Source organism: Squalius cephalus, assembly GCF_949319135.1.
Source record: "Squalius cephalus genome assembly, chromosome: 24".
Lineage (NCBI taxonomy): Eukaryota > Metazoa > Chordata > Actinopteri > Cypriniformes > Leuciscidae > Squalius > Squalius cephalus.
In genome coordinates, this window is record NC_137145.1 from 10,441,147 (window position 1) to 10,455,735 (window position 14,589).

The window sequence follows — 14,589 nt, forward strand, 5'->3', positions numbered from 1 at the left end:
GGATATTATTCAACAAACCATACGTTTTAGCATTTTCAGCTGTGTTAATACATGTAAATGAACCTGCCTGTGCCATATGAAAGAAAAATATGGATTTCTGCTTTCAGTTTGTGAATGAAATCATGTTTATCTCCTGCCCTGGTTCAGTATAATGTAAAATGTACTCCAAACAGAGATGCATATTTCAGAGAGAAATGCCTTGAGTTGATTGGAAAGCTAATTATAAATGCAATCTGATTACTCACATGGGAGGAAGGTTAAGGATGAACGTGATTGTAAAATTGCAAATGTGTTTCTTCAAGCTACAGATCCTGTTGGTTACTTGGTTGTCGTATGGCAAATGTGTCTTCCTTCTGTTCATGCGAGTCTGAATTCATATATCTGACAACAAGCCTTGACATATTCAGTGATTTATTCATTATAACAGAACCAACATCTGCCTCTAGCTCTGATGTCTGTAGCACCTGTCATGATTGTAAAAATAGACATCAGATGCTAGAATGCATGTGAGACGCATGTATCTCTATGTGGAAATGAAATGTGAATGAATGGAAAAAGCTCAGGATCATGAGAGATCTGGGTTTTTGGGTCTTTGCGTGAGTCTCATGGCACCTTTCTGATAACCTGTATAATGAGGCCAGAGACAGTAGATCAAGGTCTTATTCCATCTTCCTACATATGGTGAGACTTCTCTCTGGAGTTTTACTATAGGAAGTGAAGTATGGGTTGTGACAGGTTTTATGGTGTAAAACGCAGTGATGTTGTACCAGAATAGAGCAAAACATACTACGGCTCTGTATAAATGAGTGTGCTTATAGATGTGTGTGCTTGAATGCTGTGTGAGTTATCATCTAAGAGAGACCTCACTAAAAGCACTGAGGTTGGCATTTATAGGATGAAAATTGTCAGTGGCAAGCCATTTATAAACTATTTCTGGAGTGATTTCATGGAAAAAGATCTGTGGAATTCTGTGGGTTATGTTGATTTGAAGACGATTAGTGTTAAATAGAGCTGGTAATACACTACCACTAAAAAAGTGTGGGGTCAGTACAGTTGTTTGACAGAAATCAATGCTTTTAATCAGCAAGGATGCATAAAATTGTTCTTCAAACAATCATGAAAAAATGCATCATGGTTTCCACAAAAATATTAAGCAGCAAAACTGTTTTCAACACTGATAAAAATTGGTGTCTTGAATGATTAGAATGATTTCTGAAGGATCATGTGACACTGAAGCCTGGAGTAATGATGCTGAAAATGCAGCTTTGCCATCACAGGAATACAATACATTTTAAAAATGTTAAAGGAGAACTCCGGTCAATTTTAACATTGAGCTCATTTTTTTGTCAATTTGGAGTGCTGTCAATACAGAGAACAACGACAAAAATCGGTGTTGCCTACACTGTGTTATCCTCTTTTTAAAATTTGCACCCTGTTGACTTCAATGGGGCAAGTTTTAAACCTGCTTTTAGCCTCTTAACATCCTTGATGTGTCATTACAAGTGCACAGCCATGTGAGTGATTCCTTCAGAGTGAACGCGGTGAATCTGACTGCAGTAGATGTGAAAGATATGAATAAAAATGATGTTATTTCAGCCAGCGCACATTCAGTGCTATGCATAAGTTTAGACACCCATGCTAAAGTTGACTAAAAAGAGGAATAAAAAATCATCTTTTGGAAATTGAACTTTATGCCTTAATTTAAAAAATTAGGAAAAATCCAACCTTTAAGGACACCAATTTTCTTTGTGAATGAATAATGTATCGTAAATAAATAAATGTTCTTCCTTAAAATACAGAGTGCATAAGTTTGGACACCCCTATGTTAAATTCCCATAGAGGCAGGCAGATTTTTATAGCTGCACATCATCACATAGCCTTCACCATACCTAGAGATTGGCATGGTTTTATTTCAGTTAGCCTAATAGCTGGTTTGATTTGCATTGAGAGATGATCTTATGGAAAGTACTCCATGCCAATCTCTAGGTATGGTGAAGGCTATGTGATGATGTGGGGCTATTTTAATTCCAAAGGCCATGGGAACTTTATCAGGATGCATAGTATCCTGGATCCATGAAGTAACTGGCCTTTAAAAATAAAAATCTGCCTGCCTCTATGGGAATTTAACATAGGGGTGTCCAAACTTATGCACCCTGTATTTTAAGGAAGAACATTTATTTATTTACGATACATTATTCATTCACAAAGAAAATTGGTGTCCTTAAAGGTTGGATTTTTCCTAATTTTTTAAATTAAGGCATTAAGTTCAGTTTCCAAAAGATGATTTTTTTATTCCTCTTTTTAGTCAACTTTAGTATGGGTGTCTAAACTTATGCATAGCACTGTACCTGTATTTTCTTCCTGTTTTCGGTCAAAGTCCACAGTAGTCGATTGTCGAGTTCACGTGCATAGGTTATCACGCGCATGAACTCGACAATCGACTACTGTGGACTTTGACCGAAAACAGGAAGAAAATACAGGTTTTTGCTATTATATATTTACGATTTATTTTTGCCTTGATGAGCAAAAACCTTATAAAACATTAAAAAATATCTTACCAACTGGAAACCTTTGAACGGAAGTGGACATTCTTATTGGCTGATAAAAGTGTCAGTTTAATATCAGCAAAAAATTATCAGTTTTTGCGCACATATTATGTGCATTCTTAATTATTGGTATGAAATATGTGTTTATTAGTGATGTTTATGTTATAATCGCTCTTGAAATATAAAACCCAACATTGTGCTACAGTTAAACCACCTTACTATGGTAACTTTTTAAAACTTTTTTTGTGGATAGTTTAGCTTTTAAATGCGATACGCTAATGAGTACCATAGAGAGATGGGGGTCATTCCTTTTGACTTGAGCTAGTAACCAACCTAGTTACCACCCAGAACACCCTAGCTACCACAAAGCAACATCCCGCCAACTATCCACAACACATTAGTATCCCACGGTAGGACGAGTTTGACAAGCACCACTAGTTTATTGATTGATTCAGGTGCTTTGCATATAGATAGTTCCGAATTACATAAGTTTTCTGTGCCTCATCTGATTTGTCCCCTCAGATGGCCACTGACCTGGATCCTGGACCTGGATCCATTTCTGGTTCAACTGAGTGCAGGCTCAGAGTTTTGCTTGTGGTGCAATGCTTCTGGAGGACACTGCTGACAGACGGAGCAAAGAGGGCATGCAGCTGAAATTCACAATTAACATGTGTCAGAACTAACCCGTTTACTATCGTCTGCAACCATGCACAGACTCAGACAAATGTCTTTGACTTTCACACACATCTTCACTATGCGGTGTACTAGTGCAGTGTTGGTTTGTCTTTCCTCACAAAGGACAGGACTTTGGACATGAGCTAATTTTATCCATGCTTTTTGTTCTCTTATGATCTCTCCTTCCAAAGAAACTGATCACCCCCCCCCCCCTCAACAGTTTCTATGACGATGTGATCCAGTTGCTTAGTAACGGCCTGAGCCTTTGTGACGTCACTGTGGGCAGTAGTGTGTGTCGGAGTGTGTGGGGAGTTCAGTCTGAGGGAGAGGTAGACGTACGATAAGTGGTTTAGGCCGCGGACATTGCTCTCTTGTTCTTATCCGTTAAGCCTATATTTACACACACATGCACACTTACACACACACACACACACACATAAATAACCAGGCAGACGTGTCCTGCATACTGCAACTGATTCGTAATGACCTGTGGCATATGCTTCAGGCCGAGGCAGAGACATAGCAGGCGTGTAATCGGCAATCACTCATGTGTTCGCTCTTCCTGGAGTTTGTCATACGGACATAACAGATTTTCCGCCCCATTGCATACGCACACCCTGCTTAATTAACCATGTCTTTCAGTCTCCATTGTCTGGAGGGCCATTTACCCCCTCTCAAGCTCTCCTCACCTCTCGTTCCCCTCCTCTCCAATGAAAGGGCCAGATATTCTGCCTTTGGCATATGGTCTCGCTGTCCCCAGTTTTTGCAGTCAGCAGAATTTCTTTGTTTCCTGGTGAGTTAAATCCATATTAAAATCCAAATCTGGATTAACAACCCAATCTAGGACTGAAGTTTAATCTGGGTTTCAGTTATGTTCTCATGTATTGTATTTAGTAAAAACTAAGAGGCAAATTTCACCACTTTTGTACTGTACGTGGTGCTAAATGTGCTGCAAAAGCGCTGTGCTGCATTAAAAAAACAAGTCATTGTCATTTCTGTCATCATTTACTCACCCTCAAGTTGTCCCAAACCCGTATACATTTCTTTCTTCTGCTGAACACAAAGGAAGATATTATGAAGAATATGGGTAACCAAACAGTTGATGGACCCATTGACTTTCATAGTATAGAAAAAAAAAATACTATGGAAGTCAATGGTGCCCCACAACAGTTTGGTTTCAAACATTCTTTAAAATATCTTCCGTTGTGTTCAGCAGAACAAAGACATTTATGTGGGTTTGGACCAACTTAAAGCTGAGTAAATGATGACAGAATTTTCCTTTTTGGGCGAACTATCCCTTTAATGAACACATCTCTGCCCTGCATCTCATGTTTTAAACACGTTCTGTGAATTAGATGCTGCAAAAGACACAAAGGCGCAATGGTCAAATTGTCCGTCTATCTCGAGAATTTGCAAAAACACATTCTCGCCAAGTACGCCAGTCTGTTGCATTCTCTGGTAACTTTGAACTCACAATTGACTCACAAGATTGAGAATTGTGCCATGCAGATTGCTTTCGACACAGATTTTGTGAGCATGTTTGTGTTGTTACCTGATTTGCATAATTCATTTCATAAACTTGGTGCTACAACAACACAGACAGCATTTGAAAATAAACTGCAGTGAATTGCTCCTCCTCCCCCCCCCCACACCACCAAAAGAAGTGCAGTTGTTGGTTTAGCTCATCCATCCTCATTTATTCTGAGCATGGTGTAGCGTGTCAAACAGCAGGTATCTGGAGATCTGATTTTAGTCAGTCTGCTGCTTTTGCTGAGTCACTCCAACCAGGTGTGTGTGTATACAAGTATGTGAACTTTTGTATCAACAGCTTGTGTTGGGGCATGAAAGCACCGTGTGTGTGTTTGCTCAGCAAATGAGCTCTCAATGCAAATCATTTCAATGTGGGTCTGCTGCCAAAACCGCACACAATGGAAGCCAAACTTTTAGGGGCATTTATATCTGTCTTGTTAACTCGTGCACCCCTACTGGCTTTATTTTTTTCATGTTCTGTTTTTCATTACTCTTTTGTTTTTCTTCTAGACAAGTGTTGCTGCTTTAAATGCTCTTAGATGACTTTGAAAATGATCTCTTTGAGAAACGCTCATAATTAATTCATCATAATCATCATTATCACACCCTTATCTTTTAATGTGTTCTGTAATAATAACGTCCACACTGAACTTTCTAATGAGAGACTATCTGGTGAGACTATCATCAAAGAGAGAGTGAAGAAACTGAGAGAAACAGTCTGATCATCTGAAGCTGCTACTTTTCCTGTAGCCTTTTCTCGGAGGACATGATTTTTTATCGTTCGCCGCAGTTCTGTAATAATAAAACGAATCCTAATCTCCTCCCACTTCTGGCATAGAATCTGTCTTATGTAATTGAGATCTTATGTAACTGCTCTTGTAGTCTGCTTGGCATTTAGCAGGCCTGATTTAGGAGATAAAGATGGCAGCTAATTCATCTGAAGAAGCAGACAGTGACTTTATTAGGGCTGTTCCCATGACTCCTGGTGCTCTTAAAGGAACAGTGCACACAAATATGAGACTTCTGTCACTGTTTACCCCTTATCATTTCAACCATACATGATTTGCTTTCTTCCGTGAAACATAAAGGAGATATTGGGTAAAATGTTTAGGCTGCTCTTGCTTTAAAAATTAACCCCCAAAAAGCATAATAAAGGCAGATGTCCAATAGTCATACAATAGTTTTGTGTGAGGAACAGACTAAAACAGACTAACATGACTATGGGATTTTTTAATGTTTTTGAAAGAATTCTCATATGCTGACCAAGGCAGCTCCAGTCTTCAGTGTCACATGATCCTTCAGAAATCATTCTAATATGCTGATTTGTGCGTCTTAATATTTTTGTGAATGTGAAAAATCTGCATCAAACATAGTGACATGCATCTTAAAGTGACATATTTTCAATGTTATTGAGCTGTTAAATGTGTGATTTCAGAAGTCTTCACAAGTCATACGGACAAGTTTAAAGTGTAAGTTCACCCAAAAATTAAAATTTTGTAATTAATTACTCACCCTCATGTCATTCCAAACCAGTAAGACTTTCGTTCATCTTCGGAACACAAATGAAGATCCTCATTGGTTCTTGCGAAGCTCAAACGTGCTGCGTAACGCAAGAATTAACCTCATTGGTTCTCGGCTCGCACATCAAGCCAACATGCTTGAGCTTCCGTTACCAATACTGATGTGTGAGTTGATGAAGGTTTATATGTGAATAAAAGCCTAAATTAAATCTGTGCATCATATAAAGCGATTAAGTCTCTTCAGAAAATTTGGACTAAACTGCTCAATGCAAATGGATTAGTTTTACGATCTCTTTATGAACTTTTTGAAGCGTCAAAGTGGTATTTGCGTAGCTGTCAATGGAGGGACAGAAAGCGCTCAGATTTATTCAAAAAGATCTTCATTTGTGTTCCGAAGATGAACGAAAGTCTTACGGGTTTGGAACGACATGAGAGTGAGTAATTCATTTTTGGGTGAACTATCCCTTTAATGGTGCTTTTGTGATGCCATTTTGTTCTTTTTGGAGCATGAGAGATCACATAGTTTCATTATATAGAAAAACAAGAACGTGAACATCATGCCTTACATCTCCTTTTGTGTTCCACAGAAGAAAGAAAGTCCTGGACCTAAAAGATGTACCCAACTATGTCATCAGGTTCAAATGTGACATTGTCAAATGTCAGGGCGTCAAATTCATCTTGCGTTTCATCTCATCCGAATGCAAACAAGCTAAAGACATCAGTTATTTTGAACACTGTGCGGAGGCTTGAGGAACACTCAGATGGAGGTGGGCATTACTTCAATCTGTTGTCTGATAAGCTTCTTCTGCTTAAGGACCAGCCTGTTTTGATGAGACATGAGCCTCCCACGATCGTAATGCTGTCATACCGCCTCATATTGTTAGGCCTTCTTTTCTTCCCTCACTCCCTCTACGCACATTTACACACACAAACACCCACACAAACATGCACATATGTGTGTAGGATGGCTGTATATGAGCTTGCGGTGTGATGTTCTACATTTCTACCCCTACAGACTCCCTGCTGCTTTACACACGCACGCATGTGCAGGTCTGTGGGCGTCCACATGGGCTGAGGATGAGTGTGAAAGCATGAGCTGGCATCTCGTTGGATCCTTCATGCGGGTCACATTACTTCACCTATGTCATGGCAACAGATTCCACTCTGGCCTCTTGACCGGGACAACTAATCTGGGTCCCATCACCTGATACTAATGGGATTAACCACCAGTCTGGTACTTGCACTTTAACCCTGAATGAGTACTTTGAGAAAGTAAGGGAGGAGACGCTTTTGCCCTTGTTTTTGTTTGTGTTGCTGCACTTTTGAGGCACTTGTTATTTCTCTCCACATTTGACTGCAAACATAGCTTGTTTCTGTCTCTTGCCAGCAAACACATGGTATAACATCTTGTGGGTCTATTCACTTTGTCGATGGAAAAAATGTCTCTGTTGCAGTGCTAGAGACAGCGCCGCTCAGCACCAAGGACAGCGCCGCTCAGGATAGTGAGGTTACCCGAGGGCTGTCTGTGAAATGCCGCAGTGTTTAGAGTTGATGTGTTTTTTTATGTAGAATATTTTCAACTTTCTCGGTTTAATATGCAGATACTACTATCAGTAATCTGTTTGTAGGTTCCCTGAAAAGTAAAAACACTGGCTCTGATCGGCCTGACATAGCAACCCTGGCTCAACCAATGGCATGAGTTTGGAGCGGGGCTTTGTTTGTCCAACCAATGACTGCATGGTGCTGCTGCTCTCACAAACATTAGTCTCTCACTAACATTCATGTATTTGAAGACAGTTGGCAACATGGCATAAAAATTTACTGTTTTTATTTTCTTAATACACATTATTGTTCTTTTTGTGGACCAGTGATATTTTAGTATTATTTATTTACTGTTATAGTATTCATTAATATTTTGAATTAGCTTTTAATATTTTAGATTTTAGTTTAAGTTTTAGTAATTATGTTTTTTTATTAAATATTTTTATTTCTTTTTCATTTTATTTCAGTTTTAGTTTTTAGTAATTTTAGTGCTTCAACTTGTTTTTATTTCAGCTATCTGCCAAGGCAACATTTCACTTTTTTTTTTTTTTTTAAGTTTTCATCTATTATTTATGTATTTTATTATTTCAGCTTTAATTCAATTAACAAAAACTTGTTGAATAGCATTGTTTTAAATAAAAAAAAAACCTTCCAATTTTTTTTTGTACATTTTGACAGTACACTCAAAATTAGATAAATAATATCTTTCTTAATAATCCAGTGATCAATCTGAGAATAATGCAAACCACACTATGTTTAAATGAAACCTGACTAAGAACAACTAAAACACAGGGCTATAAATACAGGGTTAATACAAAGGAAACCAAGACACGGGTGAAAATAATACATAACTATAGAAACAAACAAGGACATAACCAGTAACCAAAGAAACCGAAACTAAACAAAGCAGGGAAACAGGAACTAAGGAAGCAAAACAGAATATCAACATAAGAGTCCTTAGAACAAAACATAAACCTGACATACTGTAGGCCTATATTTAAGATTTATGTATTTGAATTGCATATAAAATTTCCATCCATTTTGATTACACATCTTTTACACACTGTTTATTTAACAGAAACTAATAAACTTCATGTGATGCATACATAAATGAAACGGGAAGAAACAGGTAAGATTTCTGTAATAGTAGTGATAATTTGAATAAATGTATTTTGAAAATATGATTTAAATCAAATCAAATAGATGCAAACAGTTAAAACTGTTTACTGCCATGGGCTAATATCATGACACGTCCAGATTTTGCAGAGTTAGGGGTCAACATATTTTGTTGATCCTGGAACAACATTCCTGTTCCAAAATGTAATCCTAACCATAACCCTAATCCTAAACCTAACCCTGCCCATAAATTATGTCTTAAATCAGAGGGAAATGATAGGTGAATAACACTGATATAGAAGCACCTAAGCCTGCATGGTTGTAAGCCTAAACTTGACATAAACTGTAAACTTGTCCCTCAAATCTGATTGGTTGATTGGAATGTTGCTCCAGGATCAACAAAGATGTTGATAGAACATGTTGCATTTGGTAAAATCAGGTTCTGCCTTATATCATGCCATGTTAAAGAAAAAATATCTGGTTGGTGATCAGCTTTCCCACTTTCTCATACCAAAATAATTTTACATCACCTTAATTTTGGATTATTTTTGGATCTTTTTTTGTCCTTATACCTTCATATTGTCCTCCTTTTTGATGACGTCTGTACTGCAGATACAACCCAGACTGGCCTCACTTTCTGTTCAGTTCCTCAAGTAGTTCCAGACATTTTGTACAGAATTCTGTTCCTCTGTGAAACTTTCCTGAGAGTGATTAAAAATAGCATATCACAGTTTTTTTTTCTTGCTGAATTAGCAGAGCCGAGGGTGAGAACAAGATGGAGCATCTGTACTGCAGCAAAACACTGCCTTGAAGAGACATTTCAAAACACAAACTTTAGTTTAATTTATTCAGTGGGGTCCAAAAGTCAATCATTTTTCAGATATGTTTTTCTTCTTCTTCAAATTAGATCAGCATTTAAAGTTTTTGTTCAAAAAACATCCTATTCATCTTAAGTTGACATTTATTATTTTACGGTACAGAGTATCTTTGTTTTAAACTGTGTTAAATTTCTGTTAACATATTTAAATTTTATAATTATAATATTATAATTGAATTTAAATATAATTGATATAATTAATCATTTGAAACATGTACTGCTCATGCTAATAAGGGTGCTGTATAAGACACATTTTCTGACCTAGTTTTGTGCGTGAAAGAGTGATGGAATTGGTATGTTTGAGTGTTTTATTACTGACATTGAAGTTTTGAATCAATAAATGAGATAATCAAGTTTGCCAGATAATTTTTATTAGATTTACATGCAAAAATATAGCCAGTTTCATTGCTGTTCTTGTTTTCTTAGTGTATGTAAACAGCGACACCTAGTAGTCTCATAAATCATTGCACTATTTAATTTAGGTAAATGCTCTATTCTAGTAATGAATTTAACCCGCACATATTCACAGCAAATAATAAAGAACATGAAATGTTTTGAATAGACCTTATTCAGAGCAGGAAAGCGAGGCTGTGAGAGAAAGACTTACCGTGTTTCTCAATGGCATACGCTGTAAAAAGCTGTATAAAGCTCCAGCATCACTTATAATTTTCCACAGCTCATATTGTCTGGAGTTTTTAGTCTACTGACATTTCTTGGAAATATATTTTTGCTGAGTTTCGTGAGCAGAACAATCCAAAAACAGTGCAACATACTGAAATCAAAGATGGCGCTGCTGTGAATAAGGTCTGTTGCTCTACATCAGCACAACAGAAGACAAATCCATCATGCGCTACCCCACATTTTCCTCTAGATGGCGCAATTGAAGCATTGCAAAACGGGAACTAACTATCCAGTTACTTTTGGGGGGAGACTGTGCCCATCTAACCTGCAAAACATACCATTTTAATTTAATAATTTATGATTTCTTTCAGGGAAAATAATGAAGAATTAAAAATTTTGAAGTTTATTGCATGCTTAATGGAAAATTAAACAAATTCTTTTTTATTTAACGTCCTTGCCAAACTTTTAACATCTCCATCAAAGCTGCTGTTCAGAAATAATCCATGTTATACGCATTTAATATTTGGATATCTCTGCTATTTATTGTGCCAGCTTGATCACTTTGTCTGTTCCACTTAGAGAAACAGAGAACTTCTGATCACAGTCGTTGCATAAGCGAACTTGTTTTTACATTTCTTTGCGACATCAAAGCTACTTTTTCGCTCTGGGAGACAGCTATCTCCGTCAGCCTGTGTTTGACGCTTTGCTGCTTCCATCTCTCTTACTTTCTCACTCTCTCTCATCTCTTTTCGCACATCACCTTCATCCCAGAGGTCTTTTCGATCCGTGGCGTGCCCTGATGTGGAACCGCTTGGTGAAAAACATCTGAAAAATTCTGATCCTTAAGGCCGGAGCTCCTGCTGTTTTGGCCATATAGTTCTCAGAACAGTCCCTTTTATCCTCCTCTTCTTTTTCTCGTATCTTAGTAGCCTACACCACATGTTGTAAACTGTGCCATGCCATTTAACTAATGTTGTTTGCGCCTGAAAATGCCATAAATTGATCTGCATTAATCTGTGACTTCTGTGACATTTAACTCTAGGTACTGAACTTTGTTGCATAATTCATCTGTTTGTGCTGAATGATACCTCAAATTGTGCAGCTTGTTGAGGAGAAGTGTGCTATTACATTTGCAAGCAATCAGACTTACAATTTGTTTCCTGAGTGCTTAGCATGCTGCTATAGCAATTGTGTTCTGAATGGATTAAAGAGTTAGTTCACCAAAAACATTTCTTTAATTACACTCTCATGTTGTTCCAAACCCTTAAGACTTTCGTTCATCTTCGGAACACAAATGAAGATCTTTTTGATGAAATCTGAGAGCTTTCTGTCCCTCTATTGACAGCTACGCAACTACCACTTTGACACTTCAAAAAGTTCATAAAGAGATCGTAAAAATAATCCATATGAATTTTCTGTAGAAACTTGATTGCTATATGATGAACAGATTTAATTTAGGCTTTTATTCACATATAAATATTGATAAGCGAACATAAACAGAAGCGCAACCGAACATGCTTGATGTGCAAGAACAAACCACATTGGTTCTTGCAGAAGCTCAAAAGTGCTGCGTAACACTAGAATTAACCTCATTGGTTCTTGGAGAAGCTCAAAAGTGCTGCGTAACACACGAGAATGAACCTCATTGGTTCTTGGAGAAGCTCAAAAGTGCTGCGTAACACGAAAATAAACCTCATTGGTTCTTGAGGAAGCTAAAAGTGCTGCGTAACATTAGAATGAACCTCATTGGTTCTCATAAATCAAGCAAACATGCTTGAGCTTCCGTTTACCAAAACTGATGTGTGAGTTGATAAATGTTTATAAAAGCCTACATTAAATCTGTATCATATAAAGCGATCGTGTCTCTTCAGAAAATGTAGACTAAAGCTCTCAATGCATATGGATTCGTTTTACAATCTCTTTAACTTTATGCAGCGTAAAAGCGGTAGTTGTCAATAAAGGGACAGAAAGCTCTCAGATTTCATCAAAAATATTTTCATTTATGTTTCAAAGATGAACGAAAGTCTTACGGGCTTGGAACGACATGAGGGCGACTAATCATTAAAAACACTTTTGTAGCTTGTTGAGAAGAATTTTGCTACAACACCTTAGCAACTGCCTGAGCTAAAGCACTCAGAATACCTTTGCAACTGCCCAGCAACATGATTAAACCAGTGGCAAGGCCAGACATTTTAAATTGAGTGGATCTTGGAGAAACAGGGTGGACCAATGCCTAAATTAAGATTAGTTAAATGTGATTTATTGTCAGCCAACAGCGTTAAAGGTTTCTATTTACAACATGTTTTTGCATCAAGGAGACAGGGATAGCTGCAGGTCGGAGAAATTGGCGTGCCGAAAGGTTTCTCATTGGTGAAAGGAGCTTCTTGTTGACAACTGCGTTGGCCAATCAGTGTTAACCATACCTCATTTCTTTAGGCTGGAAGAAGATGGCAATAAGACGTGGTGTGATGCTGTATATCATAGATCTGTATATTACAATTAGGGCTGTCGATTTTACGCATTAATTTGGTAAGATTAATTATGGGGGAAATAACGCGTTAAAAGTATTAGTGCATTTAACGCACCCAACCCCGGCTCAGACCTGTACATCATCTTGCATTGCACACAGTTGCTTAGTGACGAACAAGATGCAGGGCAATGACTGACTTTGTGATTAAGTCTATTAGAATGCAGTTATATGCCCCTAAAATTCAAGATATTGGGGGAAAAAATGCCCCTGAATGAGTTTTTGTCTTATATTTGTATAATATAGCAATATCACACGAGCAAGAAAGCTGTGTTTACCCGAGTATCTGAACGATTGCAAATGTGGAATTGATTTTATACAACAGTTCAATAAACAAGAAGTTAATTTTGTGCTACATTTTAGACACAATATTGTTAATATTGTCTTTGCTCAATTACACCAATAAAAACAGTTACAACAAAGCCACTGTAGAACTGTTGTGCATCTCTGAGCAACACACAGCACAGCAGTATTTCGTTTTTTAACGAATCGAGTGAGCCAATGATAGCATAATGACAGTCTCATTGGCTTCATTCCTAAATAAATCAGCCATTTGAATTAAAGGAATAGTTCACTTAAAAATTTAAATTCTGTCATAATTTAATCACCCTCAAGTTGTTTCAACCCTGTATGAATTTTTTCTTCTGCTGCACACAAAGTAAGCTATTTTGAAAAATGTCGGTATCCGAATAGTTGATGGACCCCATTGACTTCCATAGTAGGGAGAAATAATAATACTATGGCATGCTTATTTCATCCAATAGATGGAAAGATCTGAAAAAGTCCATACATTTACACACATTCATAGATCCTTACCTCGAAGAAATCAGGACAGAAGTGGTTAAAAGTGGACAAAAGAGACGGATTAAAACACCAGGTGTTTCCCTTGTCTGCTTATGATCCGGTCGACCAACACGCATCTTAATACCAGGGGTAAACAGGACCTAGAGAACACCTTAGAAACTACCTAGCAACATGTTAAAAATGCACAAAACTACTTGCCAACTGCATAGAAACATGCTTTAACCACTGAGAACAACTCTATTGTCACATTTTCTTCAAAAAATGCAAAAATTGTGTTCTCATATTCATATTTCACAAGGTATCATTTATTTTCACTTAAATCATTTTATAATAACTGGAATGACATAGCAAATAAAAATCTCAATATCTGTTTCCAATCCCCTCGGAATCAAATCAAATCAATAAACTAAAATCAAGTTTCTCTAAAAGTGTTTATACCCTCTTCCTTCAATTCAAACGATGTCCATCTGGCTAATGAAAAATCATCCGTTCCCTCCATTCATGCTTTAGGGGGCTAGAAATCATACTTTGTCATAAAACAGGAATAATGTCATGGTTCTTCTCTGAAAAGGGCCTGTGTATTCCCCATGTGTGTTTTGTGCTGTGCTCAAGGCTGATTATATATGCATTTGTTTACCTTTTGTCCCCTTGATTCATTGTCTGAAATGATCAATCTTTAAAAAGGTTTTCACTGCAGCCGTCCCCATAGACTGCCAAAGGGCTGATGGGAAATGAGGCTTGGCTTGTAGATCTAACTTCTTCTTGATTAGGGGCAATCAACAGTAACAGGGCTGGTGGTTACTCATCTTAAAAAGACATTAGAGATGTGCT

General features: G+C 37.4%; 1 protein-coding gene and 1 long non-coding RNA gene across 4 annotated transcripts in view; one reads left to right on the forward strand and one right to left on the reverse strand.

Annotated features, from left to right (window-relative positions):
• The window catches only part of dclk1a (doublecortin-like kinase 1a), a 51,696-nt gene that overhangs the window by 5,833 nt on the left and 31,274 nt on the right, over positions 1-14,589 (forward strand). Inside the window, exons 1-2 of one of the 3 annotated variants that reach the window (XM_079861155.1) lie at positions 6,951-7,038; positions 7,287-7,505. The exons of the other annotated variants lie outside the window; for them this stretch is intronic. Coding sequence (XP_079717281.1) covers positions 7,485-7,505 — 21 coding nt within the window. The 5' untranslated portion in view covers positions 6,951-7,038; positions 7,287-7,484. Of the gene's footprint in view, positions 1-6,950; positions 7,039-7,286; positions 7,506-14,589 lie in introns of those variants that run through there. 3 annotated transcript variants of the gene reach the window in all.
• LOC307152474 lies at positions 3,036-10,479 on the reverse strand. Its single transcript, XR_013820008.1, has 4 exons — positions 10,414-10,479; positions 9,502-9,630; positions 3,911-4,011; positions 3,036-3,196 (listed from the first exon to the last, which is right to left on the reverse strand). It is a non-coding gene; the product is annotated as an uncharacterized lncRNA (long non-coding RNA).